The sequence below is a fragment of the Manis pentadactyla genome, chromosome 5 (assembly GCF_030020395.1).
Source record: "Manis pentadactyla isolate mManPen7 chromosome 5, mManPen7.hap1, whole genome shotgun sequence".
Classification (NCBI taxonomy): domain Eukaryota; kingdom Metazoa; phylum Chordata; class Mammalia; order Pholidota; family Manidae; genus Manis; species Manis pentadactyla.
The window spans coordinates 45,209,917-45,235,246 of NC_080023.1; the positions used below are offsets into that span (position 1 = coordinate 45,209,917).

General features: G+C 47.1%; 1 protein-coding gene across 5 annotated transcripts in view; it reads left to right on the top strand.

The window, feature by feature from the left end:
• The window catches only part of CRACD (capping protein inhibiting regulator of actin dynamics), a 280,742-nt gene that overhangs the window by 246,158 nt on the left and 9,254 nt on the right, over positions 1-25,330 (top strand). For 3 of the 5 annotated variants that reach the window (XM_057502247.1, XM_036895229.2, XM_036895230.2), the window contains 5 exons: positions 3,601-3,736; positions 11,673-11,834; positions 14,185-14,253; positions 18,412-18,594; positions 19,281-21,948. In XM_057502247.1, coding sequence (XP_057358230.1) covers positions 3,601-3,736; positions 11,673-11,834; positions 14,185-14,253; positions 18,412-18,594; positions 19,281-21,948 — 3,218 coding nt within the window. Of the gene's footprint in view, positions 1-3,600; positions 3,737-6,381; positions 6,404-11,672; positions 11,835-14,184; positions 14,254-18,411; positions 18,595-19,280; positions 21,949-25,330 lie in introns of those variants that run through there. The other 2 variants (XM_036895231.2, XM_057502248.1) reach the window with 2 other exon arrangements.

Here is a 25,330-nt window from a genome sequence, read left to right on the forward strand (position 1 = left end):
ATCTTTGCTCCCCAAAGAAATCCAAACTTCTGTAAACACTGTGTTCAATGGAAAGCTCTGCCGGATGTGAGTCAGAGCCTGAGGTCTGGTCTCGGTTCTGTCTTGATTGGGTCCCTCTCTTCACCTTACAGGGCCTTAGCTGCTTTGTCTGAAAGGATTGAGGTTGTGAACTCTGATCACATAGGGCCCTCTAGCAGTGACTGTTGGCTGTGTCAGCACTGCCACCTGTTACAGCTGACACTGCCCTGGATTAGCAGCTCCCCCTTTTTCTGCTTGTTTCCTTGTAGAGACCCCCCAGAGATATGGAGAGTTGCAGTCTGAGCCTCCAAGCATAGTGGTGGAGGAGTGTGGGCAGGCAGTCAGGTGGAAGTTTGAATGACTATGGGAGCTCAGGATTTGCAGTCCTCTTATTGATTTCTACATTGTTTTTGAAGGATTTCTGACGTGAAAGGACAGATGGTGTTATTCACTAAGGTCTTTAGCACTATAGCTTTCCCCTAACTTGGATCTGACCTCACTTACAACATCACATAGCACAGAGCCTGAGGGATAATAGTAAGAAATAGGAAAGATGGGAGTTCTGTGGGAAACACTGATGAGTTTTGTTTATTTCATGTTGACGTTGCAGATAGTGGGATGGCCTAGTAGCAGGGTTCACTGTGTAGCTGGAGACACCGGGGGAGAAGAGAGTGTAGTATTGGAGTAAATAGACAGTTATTGAAAGTGGCTGTTAAAGCCAAGCCAGAAGAGTAGCTTTAGGCTATGTTATGAGATCAGTATACAAAAATCAATTGTACTTTAATACGCTACCAATAACAATTAGAAAATAGAAATTTCATTTATGCCGTTTATAGTGGATTCAGAAACATCAAATATGTATGAATAAATCTACCAAAATATGTGTAAGACGTCTACATAAAGAACTACAACATTGCAAGTAAAGAGAATCTAAATAAATGGATTAAAAGATTGAATATTGTAAAGATGTCAGTTATCTCAAAATTTATCTGAAGATCCAATGTTAGGATGCAAGTAATCCCAGGAGTATGTTAGAATATATGTGTGCATAAATTTATGTAGAGATACAATGAGATTAAGAGTAGCTATCTTGGAAAAAAAATCAGAGCTGGAGAGCTTACATTAACAGATTTCAGGACTCATTAAAAAGCTAAAGTAGTTACGACAGCATTGGATTCTTGCTGTAGAAACAGGCAAATATATCAATGGAACAGAGGCCAGGAACAGATGTACACATATAGTCACTTAATTTGTAGTACACCACTCACTGTCTTTAAGCCTTAGTTTCTGTATCTACAAAAAGTGCCTACCACATATGGTTTTAACACCATGTATCTGTAAGATTTAGGTATTATATTAAAGACATTAGCACATTAACAAGGGACATTCAAGTACCTGATAAAATTTAACCAGTGTTAATGTTTCTACTGCGACTGTTATTATAATTCTTACAACTATTAATACTATTCATTTTCTTTATTTTTCAATATGGTTATTGGAAAATGGATAATGGGTGCACATTAAGTCCTGTGGCAACAAGGAACATTTAGGGCACAGAAAAGCAGGAGTGTCAGTTCTTAGCTTGCCTGGAAGAAAGAATGGGAACAGAGAGAGAAATGTCATGTTTTAATCAAGATTGATCTAGAAACTGGAATGGAACTTGGCCTGACTTTAGTGTGCTGTGGTCACACCACCATGAGATGTTAGTGAACATTTATGAAGCATCTGAAATGAACTTGTGCGTGTATGTGTTTGTACTGCAGAGCCTGTGTATGTTTATAAGCCATTTGTAAAAAACACTGTGGAGAAATGAAATCAGTTTCCTCTTCTTCCATCTGAATCATAGCCAGGGGATTTGAGAGAGAAGTTCAAACAGAATATTAAAAGGTTTGACGCTGTAACTTTGAATGAAAAGTTTATTTTGCAGCATATTTAGGTGTAGCTGGAAGGTCAGTTTATAAGGTAGGTCAAAGAGGCTTTGAGAACAGGGAGATAATGATATATTTTATTCCCTTTCATATTCATATCCTAAAACAATGCCTTGTATTTCATAACGTGGGCTGCTGTTATATATACAGAGTCTTACGCTGTGTAGCTGGAGGCATACCCATTATTCTGGCTATTTGTGTCTTCAGCCCTCTCAGAATTCAGTCCACACTGCCTTTGCACCCTATCTTTCTCTCCCCCTGACCCGTCCATCTCTCTGTGTCACTCATGGGAGGGAATCATCTAAGTCCTTCCACCACTTTAGAACACTTGATTTTACTGGCATGGGATTGTATTCAGCAGATATGAGTTCAGTTTCTCACTCTATTACTTCTATCTGGATGACTTTAGATAAGGTTATTTATGCCCTGAGTTTCATCTGCAACAAGATGTTGGTGTTGAGATAGTGAAAATAAAACTCTCAGCACAGTGTTTTCATCAGAGTAAAGGTTGGTGGTTATCATTATTACCATTATTATTGCTGAGATCACACAGCTAGGAGGCTTACATCCAAAACCTCACGTGCTTTTATGCCGTGCTCTCTAATTTGGCAAATTAGTTGGTACAATTTGGTACTCAGTCTTCCCAACTAGGTCTAGACTTGGTCGGGACTCTGTCCACTGCATTTCTGAAATTCAGTTCAGAGGCACCAGCTGGAGGTGCCTTCCCTCCAGGGCTGGCTCCTCTCTGGTGCCCCTGGGGCACTGGGAGGCCCTCTAGGTGCGACACCGGTGAGGGAGAAGTGGCACTCTCGCAGCCCTGGGAGTCTGCCTGGCATCACGGAAACGGGCCCGCCTGGCCTGACAGTGAGAGTGTGACTGCCCCTGTGAGCAGCCTCGATGTGTATTCCTTCCCAGAGATGAGCTAGTTTCCAGATCAAGGACGAAACAGTCAGCTTCTGCTGTTCCCTTTTGTTGCAGTTCGCCTGCCTGTACCTCATCGTCAGATGGAAGTCTGGAATTCTTGAAGTCCAGCCCTTCAACTGAAAAGTTTTTATTGTTGAGTACCTACCGCCTATAAGCTGCTCAGTGTCCACAAAGCCCATCAAAATTGCCCTAACACACAGTTCTCCCCTCTTTCTCTGAATTCCTGAAGTGTCTCACCAGAGAGGTTCTTTCATTTTTAAGTTGCTTTCAGCAATTCTAGTCCTTGTCAACTCTTTGTTTTAGATGTGTGTATCTTTCTTCCAATTTGATTGTTAAGCTGAAAGAAACTCATCCTTACTTACAGATCTGTGTGTTACTAAAAAGTGCTGGTTAACAAGACTTGCTGGGGTAAAACTGATAGTGACAGGCTCCTCCAGCTAGTTCCTGAGGTGCTGTCTGTCCCAGGTGCTCTGCAAATGCATGCCTTTGAGTTCTCTCAGTGAGTTGGTTCTGAAATGGCGCTGTATTGGACCCATGTCCCCTTTCATGTGGGACCTCGGGAACCCTCTCATCCACCCAGTGTTTGACCCCTAGCAGAAAAGGACACAACGCTGAAAGTGCCTTTGGACTGAGGCAGGGCAAATCCCCAAACTTAGGAGGAACAGGAAATTGGATTGCCAAAAGAAAGTTTGTCATCCTAATAAAATGAAGCACATGATTTGCATTCCAGGTCCTTCAACTATTCTATGGGAACTCGGGCATTTTCCCATGACAGTATTTTTATCCCTGATGGGGGAGCAGAAAGTGAGCAGACAATTCAAGCAGTGTCACAGGACAACATCCTGGGCAAAGTCAAAACTTTTCAGGTAAGACAGCTTGAGATTGGAAGGTCAGAGCCATAGCAGGGGGCCCAGCTGTGGAGGGAAGGGGAAAAGTCTCCAGTTTGGCTGTGAGTAATGGGTTGGGAGGTCCAGGGGTAGTTCCTGGTGAGAATTTTTGCTTTCTCAAATGGATTCATTCTCTTCTGTCCACCTGTGAGAGGTGCACAGTCACCATTGTACCCACCTACATAACACCCCCTCTCCTTCTCTCTCAAATTGTTCCCTTGTTTTTAATTGGAATCAAGAGAACAGGTGCCCAGGAGAGGCTGCAGGAGTTGCTTGGGAGCAAAGAGTTCCCAGCCACTCAGTTGGCCTTTACTCCAGTACAGTGTTGATTGTCTGCTGAGGGGACGCACAGCAAACCTTCCTTTCCCAGTCTCTGCTTGGACAGTGAATCGTGTGCCTCCTTATTGTGCCTCCTTATTGTGCCAGCTGTGTTTGTAGCTCTGGTTCCTACCATGTCTCAAAGGAGTGCCATGAAACTCCTAAACCTCCCACCTTTTTCACACTACAGAGTTGGGCAGTTTTCCTACATAAAATGGACTCAGGTGGTAGCTCGTTAATAATAAAGATATAATTAAATAATTCTTCATTAAATGTGATTGAAATAATGGGAGTCCAGGAAAAGCCAGGGGAGAACGGACACCTGGAATCTGACTGTGTAAAGTTTGCCCAGTTGCTCTGTAGAACTCACTCGCACCTGACAGAAGAGCCTGAGCAAGTGCTTGTCCAAGATGGGAGCACTGGGAGGCGAGCAGATGATGAACGGGGGACTCTGATTCGCTGGTTTCTGCCCATCTGTTAGTCGCTAACAACGAATGAATGAGGTGAAAAGGAACAGCTGGCTTGAGTAGCTGCCAACCCAGTGAAGTACTCAAAGAAAAGTTTCTATTTTCTTGAAATGTTCTTGTTTCCATTGAACATTGTCTACATATTTTGAGGTCTGTGTTTGGTTATGTATTCCACACACACTCAGCTAAATAAAACATATGGCAAATGGGGAAATAGCCAACACCCTGGAACCACACCCGAACTTGCCTGGATCTTGCCTGGATCTTTACAACTACTACATACTGCTCGAGGCCATAGTCCTGCCCCTCAGAGCTAACCTAGGCACATACTTCAAATTACAGCATTTCCTACTGAGGTTCCATTCTTGGTTCTTGCTGGCTGTGCTGTTACATGTTTCATAGGCATCGAAGAAAAAGCAAGCTGTCCCTTCTCATAGGCTGGAGAAGAGGGAAGGGTGGTGGCGGCCAAAGAAAACCAGACCCCCGCCTACCCTTACCTTTCCTACTTGAAGTCTTTGATTCCTAGGAACTTCTGAACTCCTGGATCATAATACCCCTTTTCTAAGAGGAATAACTACAGATTTCAGTCCATAAAACAGCTGTATTTTACAAGGGCTTTCAAGGAGTTCTTTAAAAATTAGATAATAATCCATTGCCTTAAATGATTTCTGCTCTGTAGCATCATACCACAGGCCACTGCCCCTCCAGAAGTGGATTTGCAGTTGTGAAAGATAAATAACTCTGCAGTATTGAAAATACAGAAACTCAATAAAAATACGAGTGCCTCTTGCTCCTATTAATGTTATCAGGTGCGAGTTTAAAGAATCTGATCTCACGGGTAAGATTCCTCAAGGGAGGAACAACCTAAGACAGGCACAGTCGCAGGGGGGCCATCAGGAGAGAAATTGAGGATCAACAGAGGTGAGGCTTAGAACCTCACCCCCCCTGTTTTGAGAGAAATCTTCTGCATACGTGGATGTTTTATTGCCCTGGTGTAGCTTGGATTAACACATAGTCTACAGGCACACACCTGATCATCTACATTTGCCCTCTTACAGCACTAAACTATGTTTTCTACCTTTATCTTGTATCTACCTACCACTTCAGCATTTTATTAAAAATAATAATAATAATAATAATAAGGGAGAAATGTGGGATTCACATATAAATCAAGTATAAAAATCAAATGAATAATCATATTTGACCTGATTGTTTATACTTCATGATGCATGATCAAAACTGAAAGTTTCTGTGATGGCTGCCCTTGCACTGTTCACCATGTAAGAACTTATTCACTATGTAAGAACTTGTTCTCCATGTAAGAACTTGTTCGTTATGCTTCAGAAGATTGGAGACTGTTGAGAATTAGGCTTGGGGTTGATTAATGATTGTGCATTGAGTCCCCTATACAGAATTTTATTGTAGTTAACAACCATATGATTAATAAATATGAGAGATGCCCTCTCAAAAAAAAAAAGAATCTGATCTCATAATAAATAAAACGTAAAACAACTTTCCTGAAGCAGCAATTCTGTTACCACAGGATGAGAAATGTGAGCAAAGCAGAGTAACTAATTTGAGTGCTCGCCTCGGGAAAGCATCTCCTCACTCAAGGTCTGCCTGAGTCTGTTTCTCCTGCGTGGGTTCACACGCTTCTTTAGAGCTCTTTAGTTTTATATATATATATATATATATTTCTTTTTCTCTTATATTTTTAAAAAATGAAAGACTTTGCTCTTTGAGGAGGGTAATGGGGACTATTATCATACAAAATGTGATTTTTGGAGTGACATAAGATATAACTGTATCACCCCCAAAAGACTGTGCTTTATTTTTCAGTCGACTAAGCAGTATGTTCCTGGTAAGTCGTAGAACTAGTAGTTAACTTTATTAACTTGCATGAATGCTTTGCATTTTTCCATGACAACGTTATGCTGGCATTGATGCTTAGTAAACAGCACACCACCACCCCCTCGCAGGCTCCAGCATGGAATGAGGGTGTGGTTATGTCAGAGGCATGTATGTTTTTATGTCTGAAATTGTCTTTATGTGTGTATGTTTATTAAAAAAAGAGAGACAGGTAATGGATAACACCTATTTGGACAGCAGGCTGATGTCCAGCTGGTTAGCTACCATTATTAAGACATTCTTTTGAAATGAGATTTCAATTGGAATGCGAATTTTTAGGGCCATTTTTCTCTGGCTTTTTAAGAACTTACCAGCCCTTGGAAACCCATAGTACCTTGCCTTTAATTACCGCATTTGGAACGTTGCCCTCTAGTGTCCACACATAGTTATTTCAGCTAAAACTATGTTTCACCCTTGGCTGTTACTATCTTTCTAATGAGTACACATGAATACAGCATACATAAGCCCACACTTTTCTGAATAAAGTGAATCTAACACCTGCCAAAATTTCTGTGGCAAATGATTTAACCTTTAAAAGAAAACTTGCTTTTTTTTTTTCTGAGTATAAAAATAATACATGTGCATAGTGAGAACAAATTTTAATAAACAGGACAGTTACAGGGACAAAAGCAACAATGGAAACCTTTTTGAGGACCTGTGCATAACAGTTGTTGCATGGCCAGTGGGTGAAATAAAAAGCCCATGCTCTGCCTCCACCTGGCTGTGCAGCCTCAGGTAGAGTTATTTAACATCTCTGGCCCTTATTTCCCCATCTGAAAAATAAGGGGATGCTTGTGACAGATGATCTGAAGGGCCCCTCCAGTTCTTAAAATCTGCCATCTATCCAAAATCACTGTTCTACATTGGTACAAAGTGGCTTTATAAGCTTCACACTTCACTGCATTTGCACTTCAGTGACCTTGACAGTACCTTACAGCTGCCTAGAGCACAAACAGGGAGGTGTCTGTTTATTTCAGATGAGACCAGGTTCCAAAGTATATACTAACTGATGAGAAAACTCAGGAACACAACATTTAAGCCTGCAGGTGATTTTTAGAATTAGACCACACCTTGTCAGAAAATGCTCAGTCTATTAGTCCACACAGTATTTAGCTCAGGAGGGGAAGCCTCCATATTGAGTAGCTGCTGTCTCCTGCTGAGCTGGATTTCACTCAGAAATGCCAGTGTCATACCTTTGAGGGTTTTGACACCTCATGCAGCTTTTAGGGACCAAAGAATAAATACCCACTCTTAGTCACTTGGGCCCAGGGCGGGTATCTTTAAATTTGCATGCTTTTATCTTTTCCTTTTTTTAAAAAAATCATTTTAATTAGGGGAGTATCCATAGTTCCCTCAAGAAGACAGCAACTTTATTTTCCCTGTGCTGTATTCTAACAGATGTGGTCTAAAGGACAGCTGTGAAAAATATGGGAAAATCTAAATCCTGGTAGTGTGAGAGCTGCAGAATATGATATGCTTAGAATTTCCACACCATAGGAAACAGCCTCATAAATATGGATGTGCATTCCCATAACATCATTCTCCAGCATTCCATATCACAACAAAATGGCCCAAGTTGAGTGACTAAAATATTGTCCCTTTTTGCTCACATTCCAGGATCAACAGTAACTGTATTCACAGCCACCAGCAGCATGGACTTCAGTATAGGCACAATGTTCCCCTCTCTTCTCTGGTCCTTGTAACTACAGTGTGTATAATGAGCCTATGTGTATATAAAAAAAAAAAGTAGAGGGAGTGGGAGTAGTTTATTTCTCTGAAAACTTAAGGGAAAGCTCACATTAACAATCTGATTTTCAGTGTTGCTTATATCAAAGTGACTCTCAGGACAATGCCTAAATAGTGGGCAGGATTAACGTCACAAGAAAGCCACATTTATCGTGTATTCAATTCACAAAACACCTGAGATTGCCGGACAGGTTTTAGCATTAATTGTCAACAGATCGCACAATGTGTCGCGACACCCCGGGCTCCTCCGAGCATTTGGAGCTGGCCCTGCACATGAGGGCAGCGTGTGGCTGCAGGGACACTGGCCTCCAGAGCCTGGACTGTGGCCTTGGGCCCTAAGTCTGCCCTGGTCTTGTTCCCATCTCACCCCCAACAGCCGCAGGGTGTGTCTGTGAAGACCATCCTTTGGACTGAGAGGCTGCTCTGGATCCCTGCTAAGTGGCCATCATTTTTTTCATGACCTGGATGCCCCCTCCTCCTCAGCTTCCTAGCCACCAACCTCAAGATACTTCCTCTAAAGTGATTTTAAGTTAGCACATTGTCATTCACAAAAGCAACAGCATTGTGTCTTTTGCCAGGATGAACACATCGGTGACATAAATCAACCCTTTGAAATACCCGTACATTCCCATCGCCTCCCTCCTGTCTTCCCTCCGTTTCTCTCCTCCTTCCCACTCCCCCACCCCCACCCTTCAGCCAGGGGGTCTGCAGCCAGGTTCGCAGCTCTTCTTGGGCCCTCCCCGCTCTTGCTTCCTGTGCATTTCCTCTGCCCCCTGCACCTCCCTCTCCAGTTGCCTCTTCTTTAACTCTCTATTTCTTAACATTACCCTTTCCGTTTCTCAGCTCATGTATCTTGTTTTTCCTGTGCTTGTTCTATCTACAGTTTTTTCCATTTTCTCTTTCGTTTTTCATCCCATCTTTGGAGTTTATTTCAATCTAGACTGTGATTACATTTTGCCTTATTATTTTTTGTCTCTTAAGCATCAGGATGGACCAACATTAGTATTCTAAAAAGTGCCTAATGCAGAAAAGTATCAGCGTATTCACCCTTTTTTGTGATGGTGGCAAAAATCCTAACTAAATAGCAGTAGAGTGTTAGGCCAGGTTCTCCTTGGAGGCTCATTAAAGAATTACTATTTCCATTATAACAGATGTACCCTCGACTCACTCATTCCAGAGCACTGGTAGATGGCCCACCCTGAGACAGGAGGTCTCAGTTCAGGGGGATGCAGAACAGTTTCCAGTTCTTAGCCAACACTGCCAGAGAAGGGATAACTGGTAAACCAAAGGCTGGGCTGTGGGAGTCCCAGAGGCAGCTGCTGCTAAGGCTTTCTCTAGGACTCAGGAGCCATTCCCGCCTCTTCTGCCCAGGGCTGCAGAGGGAGATGGGTCTGGGACTTTGCTACACTGTGTCCTCTTGTCTGACTCCATGGGCTTTTCTCACCTGCCTGCTTATTGATCTGCTCAGAATGGATACCAGCTGCTGCTTCCTGCTAAACTTGTTTTTAGAAGACATCCTTCTTCAGCCTTCTCCCTGAAACCGTTTTAGGCTGCTCAAGCTGTACTTCACTGGCTGAACTCGGGCTTTCTGTGTGCTTCTTCCCTGTGGTGCCAAGGGAGCCAGGCTCAAGCTGAAACCAGCAGGTCCTGGCTTGGCATGCTGGGGGCCCCGGGCTGCGGAGAGGGGAGTCTTGGGTTCATCTCTTCCATGTTTCTGCAATCTCACTGTCCACCATGCAAGCCCAAGGGGGTGTCGTGCTCAAGCGGAGCGGGGGTGCGGTGAGGGTTTGGCATCCTTGAGCTCAAAGGCAGGGGGAGCATTTCCCTTGAGGAGTTCCTGTCAGGGAGTTTCAGTGAGGTCTTTAAAATGCCACATGAGTCCTTTATCTCTGCCCCTTTAAGAAAAAGGAAGTGCAATGTCAATTTTATTAGATCAGTGGAGCGCAATGAAAATAACACTGATTTTAGAAGACCTGGATTCAAGTCCCTTTGGGGCCTTTCTTCCCATAAGCTTGTGCCAATTACCTCTTCCCGCTGGATCTCTAACTTCTTTTGTAAAGAAAATAGATTAGACTATGTGATTACTAAAGCTCTTTGCAGCTCTGAGGGATTAAATATTAGCCAGATTAAAGATAAATATCATGAAGATAATATATTAAAGATAATATATTCTCTTTTCCTTTTTTTTTTTTTTTTTGGAGGCGTGTTAGGACTGTGAAGCCCAAGTACCTCCCTGTAACTCTTCGCTGCTAGCGACAATCCTGCTCCCCAGAGGACACTGGGCAACGGATGTCTGGAGACGTTTCCAGTGGTCTTGACGGGGACCAGGGGTTACTACTGGCATCTAGTGCCCAGAGCCCAGGGGCACTGCTAGACATCCTCCCCACACAGGACAGTCCGCACAGCAAAGAATCAGCTGGCCTGGAATGTCAGCAGTGCCAGGACTGAGAAACCCTGCCGTAGATAAAGGCAGTTGTTTGTACAATATATTCAACTCAGTAGTCTCAGATTCCCACGGCGTGCCACTTTTCTTCCTGAATGCCTTTTTTTCTCTACCACAGCCCATTAAAAAGACTGCCCCATCTTTAGCTATTATGTTTATGTATTTTTCTTCAGGGACTACATTTCCTTTTCTAGTCCAGCTTTACTCTAACTATAAATACTATTTTCTACTGCTAATTTCTGCCCCGTTTTTCCGTCCCTTCTCCCAGCTTTTTAGCTCCCTCCCACCTGTAATCAGCCCCTCCTTGACCCTCTCTTCCCGCCTGCTTCTCTGTGCCTTCCCCGCTTGGTTCCTTCTGTCCATCGTTCTTAGTGGCACTGCAGCAAAGCAGAGCAGTCCTGCTGGAAGGACAAGATCAGTCCCACCCCTTCCATGATGCCAGCATTGATCGTGGAAAGGCTTGCTGGCCCTGGGGTCCTGTTTACCTTGTCAGCGGTACCCACTGTGACCAGAATGTGACTGTCAAGTTAGGGGCTGGTGAGGAAGGCAGTTGTATAAATGTTCAAGGGGAGTGTGTTCAAAAGGGCCTGAAGAATTCCCTTGTTGGAGCAGCCATAGTATCTTAATTTCCCCCAGTGGTTCCTGTATCTCATGTAACTATTTTCTATACAATTTTTGTACTTTTATAAGACTTCTTAGGTACATTTGTAAGTTAATCAAAAAATGTTTTTCATAACATATATCCCAACTCGTGGTTCAGAAATATGACCTCTCTAACCCCTAGAAAGTGCTGACATCTCCATGAAAGAGGTGGCTGGGTGAAAAAGTTCATGGCTCAAAGGTGGGAAAGAAAAAGAAAAGTGAAGATAAATTCACTTATACCAGGACTGCACTGTGGTTTGCTGGCATAGTGTTTAGTCTAGAGTTGCATACAGCATATGCCTCCATGCCCACCAGGTATGCAGGGAACCTGGTTGTGATTATTGTGAACTGCTTCACTGCTTCACAACATCTTTCTTTTGTTTCTTTCCAGCAACAGTTGGGCAAGAACATCAAGTTTGGGCAACCACCACCCAATGCCATCCCCATGAAGAAGGCAGACAGGGGCCAGGCTCGCTTAGAAGAGGATCTGTTCCTGACCAGCCCCATGGAAACTGTAACTCAGGACGTCATCCTCTCAGACATAGAGAACAAAGTAAGGCTCCTCCAGGAAGTAGCAACTTGATTGCTGTTAATTCCTGGAAGGATGTTGGGTAGTAGACAGAAGTCTGACCCATGAGGTCTGTGGTGCAGGGAAGAAGGTGGGAGCCACTTTCCTGGTGTGTAGCTCAGGGATGGAGGGCACTTCCTGGGCAGGTGCCTCGATCTGTGGGTCTGCCTTAAAGGAAGAGGAGATGTGCCCTTTGCACATGCTCTTCCCAGTATCTTCCACTTACTCTCAGACTCAGGTTGGCCCACGTCTTCTGGGAAGGCTTACCTGGCCTCACCTCAAAGCTGTACTGCCTACTTCATGTCTTTACTGTGCATCCTTAGTGCTCTTAGACATTGGTACTCCATCCGTATCTGTTTTCTCTCCATCTGTAAATGCTGTGTTCCTTGAGGACAAACTGGATCTTACGCATCTGTCTCCCCAGGATTTAGCTAGTACTCTGTAGTACTGAATAATTATTTGGTCAATTAAACTAATTTAAAGGGAAATGAGAAAAGAAAGAAGTAGGTGCTCAAAAAGACAGAATCTATCAAATAGGCCAACTTGAATTTATTTGGTGTGGAAGGAAAGTTGCATTGGTCCAGCACTATCCTAGCTAAGTTTGGCTTTTTGACACTCTGAAAGAAACACAGTGAGCATATCCTGCAGAGGGTCCTTCCAGCAGCAGAAGGGATGTTCCCAGCCCTCTATGGGACAAGGAAAAAAGGTCTTCCAGCAGCTGAGCAGGGAGTTCTCCAGGGGAGGCATTTGCTGTGCTGTGCCTGCCAACACGCCTGAATTATGTTGGATGTTATTAAAATGGGCATGCTTCAGAAGTGAGGCTTGTTATCAGCTACTGCGTCATAAGAGTAGGAACACAGATAAGCAATTTGTAGAGCGAAGTGAGGAAGGGGGTAAAAAGGAGGACAGACTACCCCTGTTGCCTGTCTCTGCCTGGGCCTGGTGAGCCCTGGAGCCGCACACCTGGTGGGTGAAGCAGGATGGGGCCCATCCCTCCCACTAAGGCCGAGGTGATTTCCCCAACCAGCCTCTCCATGCCAGGCAGCAGCGGCGGCCTGCAGCCTTGATGTAGGCATGTTCCGAGGACAGAAGCAGTGTTTTCATGGTTGCTGAGGATCCAGTAGCTGCAAGGCAGTGTGGCCTGGGGGAAAAGGGGACCACTGCTCAGCAGGCATTCCCCCAGCTGTGCATAATATGGAGATGAGCACGGTTAGACAAGGGGCCGCCTCCATGGACAGTTCCCTGCTCCAATGAGAGGAGAGTCAAATGACAAGTCAACAATAGACATAAGAACTTCATATCAAGAAAAATGCTGTGAAGAAAATAAAACAGTGTGATGGAAAAGGGAGTAAGTTGTTCACGGAGGGGTCACTTCTCTACATAAGGAGGTCAGAGCAGCCGTGAGCAACCTGGGGATGGGGGGACCATGTTCTAGGCAGAGGGAAGAGTCAGTACAGACACAGGACTGAGGTTGTCCTGAAAGAACAGAAAGCAGATCAGTGTGACCGGCTGGACCCTGGCCAGGGGCCAGGGGGCAGGTACAGTGTGGCATAGAGACCAGACCACACAGACCATGGGAAAAGGTGATTCCATTCTCAAAGTAATAAGAGGCCAGTGAGTAGTTTCAGGTAGGACAGTGACATAATCTGATTTATATTTTCTAAAGACACTCTAAATGTCCTGCAGAAGACGGACTGAGGTAGGACAAGCTGGCATTGCTCTGGAAGGGACAATAAGACCCTTTTGCATTGGTGACACAGACACAGGTTTAGTGGACCTCAGAAAGGTGCCGAGGGCACGGTGTGGGCGTTCTGAGAGCGGCGAGGCGGTTGGGGTGGAGAGCTTCAGCCTTCTTCTCTCCTTCCTCTGATATTTGCGTCCTCTAGTTGTTCACTTCAGCCCAGCCCATAGTGAGTGGCATCGGTAGGGCCCCGTTCCCTCTCACAGAGAAGAGGTCTGGCACAGAGGTGAGACATCTATGAAGCAGGTAAAGGGCAGCCGCCAAGTCAAAAGCTCTGAGGTTGGAGGCTGTCTGCGTAACACAGCCCTGCACGCTCCCCAGGTGGGTGGCAGTGGGGAAATGCACCAGCGACAGAGGTTGCAGACTGCCCAGATGGGAAATGTGTTGAACTTGGGGAAGGGGGAGGGTGCGCTCTGTACCTCAGGAGTCCTGGCCGATTCTGGACCCCAGTGAACTCCCCAGCATGACTCCTGCCGGCTCTTTGAAGCCAGCTGCACCCTGTGGGTGGCCCTTTCCAGGAGCAGACCATGTCTGGTTATCTGCCCAGAACTTCCTATTCTGCCAATTGACCTGAGTGCTCTCATTATGTTCCAGCCCAGTGATACACCAAGTCCTCTGAGTCCTCTGAGTCTGCCTGGAGCCACATGTGAGATGGAAGAGAAGGTAACATGGTTTGGACTTAAGTATTTAGTTTCCTTACTTTAACCATTTTTCCTTTTTTTTTTGCATTTTTATGATCTACCTAATTTTTCCATTCAAAAATGCATTTTCTGTGCATAAAAGCCTTATCCATTACTTTAAATTCTTTCAAAGTGCGACCAGTGGTAGATGCTGGAGCAACTCCTGGACCTGAACCCTGCCTGGACTAAAGTCACACTCCCAGCACGTCTGTGTTTCGGGGCTTAGATGCTGGTAGTATTCCTAAATATATCATGTACTTCAAGATACTGTTAAGCCATTGAAGAAGACTTCCAGAACACCTGAAGGTACCAAATTCTGTCAGGCAGTCTCCTTCTATGTAGATATATCAGAAAAGGCCTTACCACTTCTCTACTTGTATGTTGTTTTTTTTAACTTCTTTGTTCCATTGAAACCTGGGACTTCACCTGCAGGAGTCTCGGCAGCCCTGTGGACACTCAGGCACAGGGCTTCTGAAGGGCCCACCCACTCCCAGGAGGCTTCTTGCCTGCACATGTGCCCAGGGCTCCTCCCGAGGTCTCACAGACAGTACAGGGAGCAGGGTATGCCCCCGAGCCTGCCCCGATGCTCAAGACAGTGCCACCACCCAGATGATGAAGAGGTCCAGCAGGAAATAACTAGAAAGGAAATACTGCATTTAAGTCTCAGCTTTAAGTGCTTATCTGTGTCTTCAGTCTAGCACATTTCACACTAACTCCTTTTACTCATGCATCTATTAGGGGATGGAAAGTCATCTCTTTTCAATAATAGTTCAGAATTTGATGCCTAGTATAAATATAACTATAAACAAAAAAAAGCGAGGAGTCCAAAGGCTGCAATTATTTTTCCATATTTCTGTGCTTCCTGTCATAAAGTAGAACTTACTGAGCATCCATTTTGCTCTTGGAGTTAGCTTGGTCTTTTATCTTTTGTGCATAAATATGGAAGGCAATTGCAAAAAGTAAAGCTGTTGGCTAAACCCCACTGGGTCCACACTCACAGCAGGAATAGTCTGGCAGATGGCCTGGGGTGTGTCTGACGTCCCAAATCTTGAGAGCTGGGGCACAGCTGGAGGGCCGTGAGCGCCGTCTGCCGAGTGCTGGCGGGTGGTAGCCCAGAACTCTTGGCTGGCTGCTTACCGGTAAAAGCTCTTAGCTCTGAATCTGTGTGGCCTGGGGGTTCAGGCTGAGCCGTGGTCTCTCTGACCTGTCTAAATCTGTACAGTTCTTATGGAGTTGTGATTTTTAAGTGATCGCATCTGTATTACAGAACTGCAAGCAGTGCTGTGGACATTCCTTTGAAGACTTGCCCTCTCCCCTGTGTGTGGCACGTGGCTGCCCTTCATTTTTTCAACAGCACCATCTCCTTTTCAGATTCTTGGTGCACTCAGTGTTCTGTGACTTTTTTTTTTTGAGAGGGCATCTCTCATATTTATTGATCAAATGGTTCTTAACAACAATAGAATTCTGTATAGGGGACTCAATGCACAGTCATTGATCTACCCCAAGCCTATATCTCAACAGTCTCCAATCTTCTGAAGCATAACAAACAAGTTCTTACATGGTGAACAAGGTCTTACATAGTGAATAAGTTCTTACATGGTGAACAGTGCAAGGGCAGGCATATCACAGAAACTTACGGTTTTGATCACGCATCATGAACTATAAACAATCAAGTCAGATATGCTTATTCGTTTGATTTTTATACTTGATTTATATGTGAGTCCCACATTTCTCCCTTATTATTATTATTATTATTATTTTAAATAAAATGCTGAAGTGGTAGGTAGATGCAAAATAAAGGTAGAAAACAGAGTTTAGTGCTGTAAGAGAGCAAATGTAGATTATCAGGTGTGTGCCTGTAGACTAAGTATTAATCCAAGCTAGACAAGGGCAACAAAACATCCACGGATGCAGAAGATTTCTGTCAAAACAGGGGGGATGAGGTTCTAAGCCTCCCCTCTGTTGGTCCCCAATTTCTCTCCTGATGGCCCCCCTGCGACTGTGCCTGTCTTAGGTTGTTCCTCCCTTGAGGAATCTTACCCGTCTCTGGCTAACCAGTCATCTTCCGGGGCCATACAGGGAAATGTAAAGTTGGTTAAGTGAGAGAGAAGCAATATTCTTTGAAAAGGTTAGCTTTTTACTTCTTTGCAGATTTATGCCCTGTGGCTTCTATGCCCAGCATTTGTCTTGAGGTGTCTTTACCACTTGGAGGAGTTATGATACTCGGTAAATTTGATATGAGGCACGAATTCTACTAAAGGGTTGTAATTAGGAAGGAAGAAGAAAAGCTATAGAAGTAGCAGGCGGAAGAAAACATGGGAAGATTGATTATTTCTTTGACATATCTTTTTGTAGAGTAACTTCAGCATGTATAGGTTTTAAACTACTAGTTAAATTGCACACATACATTAACATAATAGGAATACAGCTACATAACAAAAGCAGACCTACAATTACCAGCCATATCCAGTGAAACCAAGAAAACCAGTTAGGTACCCTAGGTATTTGTGAAAACTTATCAATGATATGATGGATATTGTCTAACTGAATTTGAATAGTTTGAGAAAAATCAGACAAATTAAAACAACACATTCCTGGGAACTGTTCACGTCCCATGTGTTCTTTTAACAGTAGATAGTCTATAGTTGCACGATTTTGGAGCGCTGCAACTTGCACTTTTCCTAATTCTTGGTTGAGTTCCGACAATATAGATCCAGTCAAATTTGTTGTTTTACTGTATGCACAGGCCAGCTTAGCTATCTCCTTCTTCATTCAATGGCAAGTCCAGGAACCGGTGGGATGAATGTGGCTACAACTGCAGCAGCGCCAGGATCTTTGTTGAAGTTTTTTGATGATCATCTTCTGGAATGACTCTAACAGAGGATGTTGATGTTGGAAGTTCTTCTTCATATTGTATCTTAATTCATTTTCTGTGTAGCCAAATTAGGCTTTGATCCTCTGTATAAACACCAACAAACCCTTTGCCCACACTTTGACATGACCTTTATGTACCATTGTGAAGAACCTATTGGAGATCACCACACAGGAACGGCTTTTTTTTTTTAAGAGAAAGGAATATTATCAGAAAAATGTACTTCCATAGCTGATCATCTGACACCCTTTAAAAGATCAAAATTAAGGATATGTAAAGCATGTATTAATCGTTGATTTGCAGTTAGTTTTATCCTATCAGGGAGTTATCCCCCTTTTTTTTCTCTTTTTTTTGTTATCATTAATCTACAATTACATGAAGAATATTATGTTTACTAGGCTCTCCCCTATACCAAGTCTCCCCCACAAACCCCATTACAGTCACTGTCCATCAGCATAGCAAAATGTTGTAGAATCACTACTTGTCTTCTCTGTGTTAGTGCTCTGTGACTTTTTGCTAAAATATTTATTGTGGGTTAGAAAGTTCATGCCCTTTTATTGATGTTATGCTTTATTGTTCCTTCATTGCTCCAACAAATATTTATTGAGTGCTTCCCAAATGAGATTTGCTGCTTGAGCACAAAGGGGACTGATACGAAGATGTAAAAACACATTCCCTTCCTCAAAGGGACTAAGGTAGAAGCTGACAGATGTTCATAATGGTGTCTGAGTTAGTGGGAAGGCTTTTAGAGTTACAGAGTTCTTAACACTGAGTGAGCTAGTCCAGAGCTCAGCAAATTACTACTTATTTTAGGTTTCATAGCTGTAAGGTCCACCTACAACTCCCCTTTGTTTTGCTCTTCACAGCACCCAGGTGGCCAAGGACAGCAGACGATGGGCAAGGCTCTGTTCCAACAAAACTTTAGTTACCAAAACAGGCTGCAGGCAGGACTGGATCCTCAGCTCTGTTTTGTCAACCCTTGATCTAATCTAACCCCCATATTATTCAGAGGAGGCAAATCAGTCCCTGAAATATTAAGTGACCTTTACAAGTTAATGCAAATATCACCGACAGAACAGTCAGTCAGGGTCCTGTCTTTGGATTCCAAAAGCAGGGCTCGGTTCCCTCTGCTGCCCTACTCTGCTCACCAGCATTCCCTGGACCAGGCTGGCCAAGGTAGAGGCTCCAACAAGGAGATGCCCTCTTCTGAGATTCCCTTCAGGTTGTTTTCTGATCTGGACTGACCTTTTATTTTAACCTCCACTACAGGTGGCTCCAGTTAAACCATCTCGGCCAAAAAGGCACTTCTCTTCCGCTGGCACCATTGAAAGTGTCAACCTAGATGCCATCCCCCTGGCCATCGCTCGCCTGGACAACAGTGCAGCCAGGCACAAGCTGTCTGTCAAGCCAAAAAACCAAAGGGTGTCAAAGAAGCACAGACGACTCGCTGGGGTATGTAGAACCCATCCTGGCTGACCAGGCAGATGTCCTGGCTTGCAGGGCACTGATCAAGTAGGGCTGTACCATAGTGGGACTGTAGAAGGAATGAGGTCTCCTGCCCTGGGGACTTGAGTGTGCTGCAGTGCACCAGGGCAGGCTGGCCCACTTGCTTCCCACCCGCCTTTCTGACATGTTGCCCTCTGGGGGTGGCAGGTGGACCTCAGAGAGAGAGGCTGCCTTTTGAGGGGCTCTAAACAGTTTGCGTTTTCTTTGCAGCAGAAAGGTGGCCCAGCTCTCCTCTGCCATGGCTTAGCCAAAAGTTTTTCAGTTTGATTGGGATAGACTTCGAGGTCACAAGTTTCAGGGAACCTTGATGAAATCGAAATCTCATTTTTTTCTCATTTTCCTATTGCTTTTTTCTCATTTCCTATTGGTTTTCCTATAACCATTCATATTTAGCCAAAGGAATTTGAAAATGACAAATAAAGGATATCTATAGAGAAACATGAAGATGAGGTTTTTTTCCTATATCCCCACGACTTACTCTTGGTGTGACAGCTTGAGTTTACCTGTTTCTGTACTTAGGGACAACTGCCCCTTCTTTTGAGGGTTAGAGGGCCACCCACACTGTGGATAGGATGAGTCATGGTTGCCTGTGCAAAAGGAAAAAGGCTAATTGTTTCCCTTACCAATATTAGGATCAGCCGCATAAACAAGGTGGCCTTCCGAGTCAGCTGTCCCTGGACCAGAATGGACACCCTGCAGAAGACAAGGCAGTCCGCCATGGAGACGAACCTGAGCTGCAGGACTCCGAGGAAGAGAAGAGATGCCAAGAAGAATACTGGAGGGACCTTGAGGCCAAGTGCAGACGGCAAAAGGCTGAAGCAGCTGAGAGGAGACGCCTGGAAGAGCAGAGACTGCAGGCCCTAGAGAGGAGGCTTTGGGAAGAAAGCAGAAGGCAGGAACTCTTGGAGGAGGAAGGAGAGGAAGAGGAGGCAGAAGAGAAAGAACTACAACTAGGGGCCGAAGTGAGGCAGCGCGGAGAGGAGAAGCAGCGACTGGAGGAGCATGGTTGCCCAGGCCCGGAGCAGAGGGAGCAGGAGGAAGGAGGGCGCCTGGGGGTCGAGGAGGCCCTGCCGGGTCTGGAAGAAGGGGCCGAGCCACTGGAGGTGCAGAGCCGGCAGGAGGCTGAGAAGCAGTGGCAGGAAGAAGAGGAGAGAGAGTTGAAGGAGCTCAGAAGACTGGGGGAGCTGGAGGAGCAGAGGTGGCAGGAGGCTGAGCCGCAGCGGCTAGAGGAGGAGAGGCTGGAGGAGCTGGAGGAGCAGAGGCTGCGAGAGGAAGAAGAAAAGCGGCTCCGGGAGCTCCAGCGGCAGGAGGAGCTGGAGGAGCAGAGGCACCAGGAGGAGGAGGAGGCCAAGGAAGAGGCGAGACAGCTGGAGGAAACGGAGGCCCAGTGGCGGCGGGGAGCGGAGGAGTGTCGGGAGGCACCGAGCGCGGGACAGGAGAGTCAGCGGCAGCTGGACGACAACCCGCCACAGACTGACTTTGCAGAGAAACCGGAAGAACAAGAGCGCCTGAAACCGGAGAAGCCGGGAGAGAACTCCGAGGAGCCAAGTATTTTTGAGAAGCAGAGCCACGAGGTGGAGCCATCTGGAGAGCAGCAGGGCGAGCAGGGGGATGTGCACAGGGATGATGGTTGTGCTACCATACGGCCTCCCCAGAAACCAGCGGCGCGAGGGGAAGCGACGCCGGCTCCAGCGGAGCAGACGGCAGCTGCCCCTGCAGGGACAGACAGACAGGGGGAGGAGCTCCGGTGGCAGGAGGTGGACGAGAGGCAGGCCATGCCCAGACCCTACACTTTCCAGGTGTCATCGGGAGGAAAGCAGATCCTGTTCCCCAAAGTCAATCTGAGCCCTGTGACACCAATGAAAGACGCGGGACTCGTCTCTGCTCCGCACGAGCTGAAGGCCCGCAAAGCCAGCCCTGCCCCCCACGCCCTGCCCTCCTCCCTGAGCATCCCCCACACGGCCATTCTGGTCACCGGAGCACAGCTCTGCGGCCCGGCTGTCAACCTGAGCCAGATCAAGGACACGGCGTGCAAGTCTCTCCTGGGCCTGTCAGAGGAAAAGAAGCGAGCGGAGGGCGCCGTCCTGGAGAACCCTTCCCGCGTCGGCAGCGGGAAGGCCAGGCCCGCCGCAGAGGCCCCGGGCAGTGTGGCCGCCCTCGCCGAATGGGCTTCCATCCGGTCCAGAATCCTGAGGAACGCAGAAGGCGAGCGGCGCGGGGAGAGGGGCCCGTGGCGGCCGGGTGCTGAGCACGCCCCACGGGGCCGCTGTGATTCCCACGGGAACCCCCGCAAGACCCCACCAGTCAACGCCAAGTTCTCTATTACGCCCGCCTGGCAGAAATTCTCCGATGGCGGCACGGAAACCTCCAAAGAAAACGCAGAGGCGGAGAGCATGAGAAAGAGGGGCGTGCTGGGGCCCGGCGACGGCACGGCAGCCCAGCCCCTGGCTGCCGGTACCAGGCAGCACCTGAAGGGCGCGGCCACGCTGGAGCTGACAGACCCCGCCGAGGGGTACAAATTTGCCAAAGACCTTCCGTCTTTCCTTGTTCCAAGCCTTGCTGACCCGCCACAGAAAGCAGTGGCCCGTGCAGAGCCCGAGGCCACCTCGGACAGCGAGACAGTCAGCGTAGGAAGGCCGGACCCCGTGGTGCCAGGCGGGGAGGAAAATGCCTCGCCTTTCGGAATAAAACTGAGAAGGACCAACTACTCCTTGCGCTTCCACGGCGACCAGCAGCCAGAGCAAAAGCGGAAGAAGAGGCCGGGCGGCCCCGCGGACGGCCCAGGCGGGCAGGCGCCTGCCCAGGGCGAGCAGCCGGCAGAGGGTGTGGCGCGGCCGCGCGGCCCGGCCCCGGCGCCCTGCGAGGACACTGCCCCAGGTGCCCGTGCACCCGCGGTGGCGCCGGGGCACCCCACGGCCGGGGGCCGGACCCCGGCTCCCGAGCCCGACAAGGCCGCGAGCAGAATGCCGTGGGTGCGCAAGCCCGCGCTGGCCCCCAAGCCCGCCGGCCGGACGCCGCCGAACTCCCCCGTCTCCAGGCTGAGCAGGCCCTGCCCAGCGGAGCTGCCGGCGCGCCCGCCGGGGAGGCCGGACCCGGAGCCCAGCAGGCCCTGCTCGAAGGGCCAGGACGGCGCTGCGGGGCCGCCCTCGCTGCCACCCGCACCGCCACCCCCTGAGCCGAGGAGGGCGCGGGAGGAGCTGGAGGAGGAGGAGGAGGAAGCCGAGCGGAGACCCGCTTCCCCCGCCCTGCTCGCCGCGCGACCCGAGAAGCCCTCCCAAAGCCCCGTGGCCGGAAGGAAAGGTACGTAGCGGTAGGTGGGAACACCCTCCCGCTGTTGGTGGTGCCCGGAGGTGGAGCCCGTGGGCAAGCGCGACCTGTCGCTCCCGAGGCCTGGCTAGGCGCTTTCCTTCTATCTTGAACTTCGGCAGTGCCGAGCGCTACGTGTGCAACCCACACCACGAATGATGCCTCCTTCCTTACACAAGTAAGAGGTGACGTTGCTGCCTTTTAGACTGATGTGCCATCAGGTCATTGATGAGTTGGCCCCCTCCCGAGGGGGCCGAGAGGAGCGCAAAGACTGGAGTTCCCTGGACCGTGTCTGCCCTGTCTCTGGGCATTAGCAGGTGCCTGGAGGCTTTGGCCACCTCTGCCCGCCTGAGGAGCGTGTGGGTGACTGAGTTTGTCTCAGTTTTAGGCGAGGTGCTCTGCAAATGTATAAGGCCTCACCAGCTTGCAGTGCCAAGCCCTCCTAGAAAACATTTTAGAGCGGCCCTTATTCCTGGCTGCCCCTCACATTGCTTCCTACTAGATGTTGGGGCAGCTCAGTGATCGCTTGGATTGGCTTTGGGGTTCCTGAAAACATCCAATCTGGTACTTTTTCTTTTATGTTTTGCAGAGTTGGAGGTAAAGTGTGGGTCACAGCCTGGGTTATACTTCTCAGAGAGACTCTCGAGGTTTTTTTAGGAAAGGCTGTAAGCCTTCTCTTTTGTTTGTTCAGGTTTGGGGTGATTTTTGCAGAGGAAAGGGCTGTTTCCCAAGGAATGTTGGTTTGGTAACACGCCTTAGCAAAGACCTTATCCTTTTAACTAAGCCTTGTTTGGTTCCCTGGACCATTACGTTAATCAGCAGTTTCCAGATCATTTATCCCTAATGATTTCTGTTTGCCCCATCTATGAGGAGCCCCCTGTCCATTTTGCTTGCTTTTTTAACCTGTGCGCTGGGCCCTGGGGGGATAGCCACGGTGAGTCCCACTAGCCTGTCAGGAACTGTCCCTTAGTTCCTGTAGCTTGTGGGACTCCTGGATGCAAGCCCTGGTAGCTTTCAGAGCTGGGTGTTTGGGGGCCTGCCTCTCAGGTGGGAGTCTTAAAAGTTAGGGCACCAGATTTCTCAGGGTGAAGCTGAGAATAGTGAGTTCCCACGGGGTTGTGGGTCACTTTGTTACTGGTTAAGTGCGTTGTGTTCATTTTTTTCTTGGTCCTTGCCTTCTCAAAAGAGAATTCAATCAAGAGACAGGACAATCTTAAGCAGCAGGAGTTTATCAAGCAAAGTGAAAGTACACTCTAGGGAATGGTGGGGAGCAGGCTGTGTGGAAACCAGAAGCAGACCCACCATAAGGGTTAGGGTTGGTTTTTTAAATGGTGGAAAACCCTTCTCTGTGTCTTCTTTTAATTGACAGTTTCAGGTTATACCATCTTCCCAGTGAGCAGGCACTTACCCATAAGCACCCAAGTGAAACCCGGGGGCTTGTGGGGAGGGGGCGCAGGGACCATGATATAAATTTATTATAATTATGGTATAATGAACTCCCAGGTAACTCCTGGTCACCTTTTGGGTCTCACTGTGCCTGTGGCCAGTCTGTGTTGGTCTGGAAGCCCCCTTGGGCTTTTTACATCTTGTTTGGCCCTGATAAGGCGGGAGACTGAACCATAAACAGGAGGGTTTGGGGTGTGTTCTGCTGTCTGGCGACAAGGGGGTAGGTGGAGAGGGGAGGACCTTGTCCAGGACAGGGCAGGACCCGCTCATACCTGCCTAGCTGCCTGACCACTGTGCGGAGGGTGGGGCTATGATGAGATTGTGTCTCCCCCTCTCCTACCTGCTTTCATGTGGGGTTTTTCTTGTCTACCAGATGGGTAGGAGTTACTTAGCCAGTTTTTGGATTTCTTTGAAAGGGAATTGTTCTATGTATAGATGTAAATTTGGCGTGTCTGTAGGAGGAAGGGAGTTCAGGATGTTGCCATCTTGACCCGCAACCCCCATTTTCAATTTTGATGTGAGCTTTTGTTGCATTAGCTTTCATGGCATCATCAGAGGCCCTCTCACAGCCTGGCCTGCTCTGTCACTCTCCTGTCTTCTCCTGGAAGAAGTAACACTCTGCTGTGCTGCTTACTTGTGGGGATGGCTCGTTAACTACACTTTTCTACCAAAAACTTTTATTGCCTGTTTTCTTTGCTAGTATCGATTTTGGGTTGTCAGACTCTGCTGAATTTATTTGGTAGACAAGTGTGAAAGCCAAGGACAGCATGCCTTCTGGGTGTTTCCTATAAAGACCTCTGGGGTTTTTCTGTCCAGCTCTAGGCCAGGGCTGCCCACATGTTTCACTGAACACACCTACAGAATAGAAATGTTAAGCCGAGCTCTCTAATTTATTTAATTGTGTGCCTGTAGTACCAGTTACTACCTCAAACGTCTGGAGCACTGCGTACACTTCAGGTGAAGGTCACTGGAATAGCAGAGCAGATGCAGATGTCGATCTGCGTTGCAAATCATGTGTTACCTTTTATTTTCTTTGGCAAACTTCTTGTCAGGTCTGGTATCTTCACAAAGTGGCAGGCAAAGAGCTTGTCAGTCTGCTGTGTTCTTATGATTGCAGGATTAGTAGCAAATGAAGTCTGTGGCTTGCCAGAATTTATGCCATTTGTCCATTTCATAAGGGATCATTTAGTTCAGAGATGGGACGTTCATAACCTACCAACTGCAGAACCCTCACAATAACGCTAAAATCACAACAGGTAGCGACAAGCTTGCTGGTTCTTCCTGTTGGCACTGTGGTGCTCCTGTTTCCCTCCTGAGCCTCACGCACCATTTGGTGTACATGGCCTGTGAGGATGTCAGTGCCAGTCTGAATAGTAAATATTAGAAAAGCTTGATTTCATTCTTTTTAGATTTAAAAAAGTATATAAATAGGAATTCTAATCTTTTCCTCCTTCACTCCACAGTGACTTGCCCACACATACCCTAGGGCACACGCACCCCTCTTTTAGAGAGCACTGCTTTAGAAAAAGGTTTCCCCTCCCCAAGGCAGAGGCCAGTGAGGACCAAAATACAGGCCAAGCCACTGGGACGGTGTTGGCTCTGAACCCGGCAGGAATTAAATCGCAACGAAAATCCCGTGTTTGTCATCTGCCACTTTGAGCACAGATATTATCTCACTCTGAAATCCACCTGATGGGTAGAATAGATACTGAGGGGCCCTTTCTCTAGGAACTGACCTTCATGAGCAGTGATTAGAACCTTGTAATGCCAAGAGGCACTTGTCTCCCCAGAACCTGAAGGAGGGAGTTTGGATTGTAGTTTTCCTCATTCACTGAGTTTAGGATGACAGAGAATAAACAATGCAGCAAAATAAAACTTCAATATAGATATTTTGAAATCCCCAACCAAAAAGGTTATGATTGACAGAGAA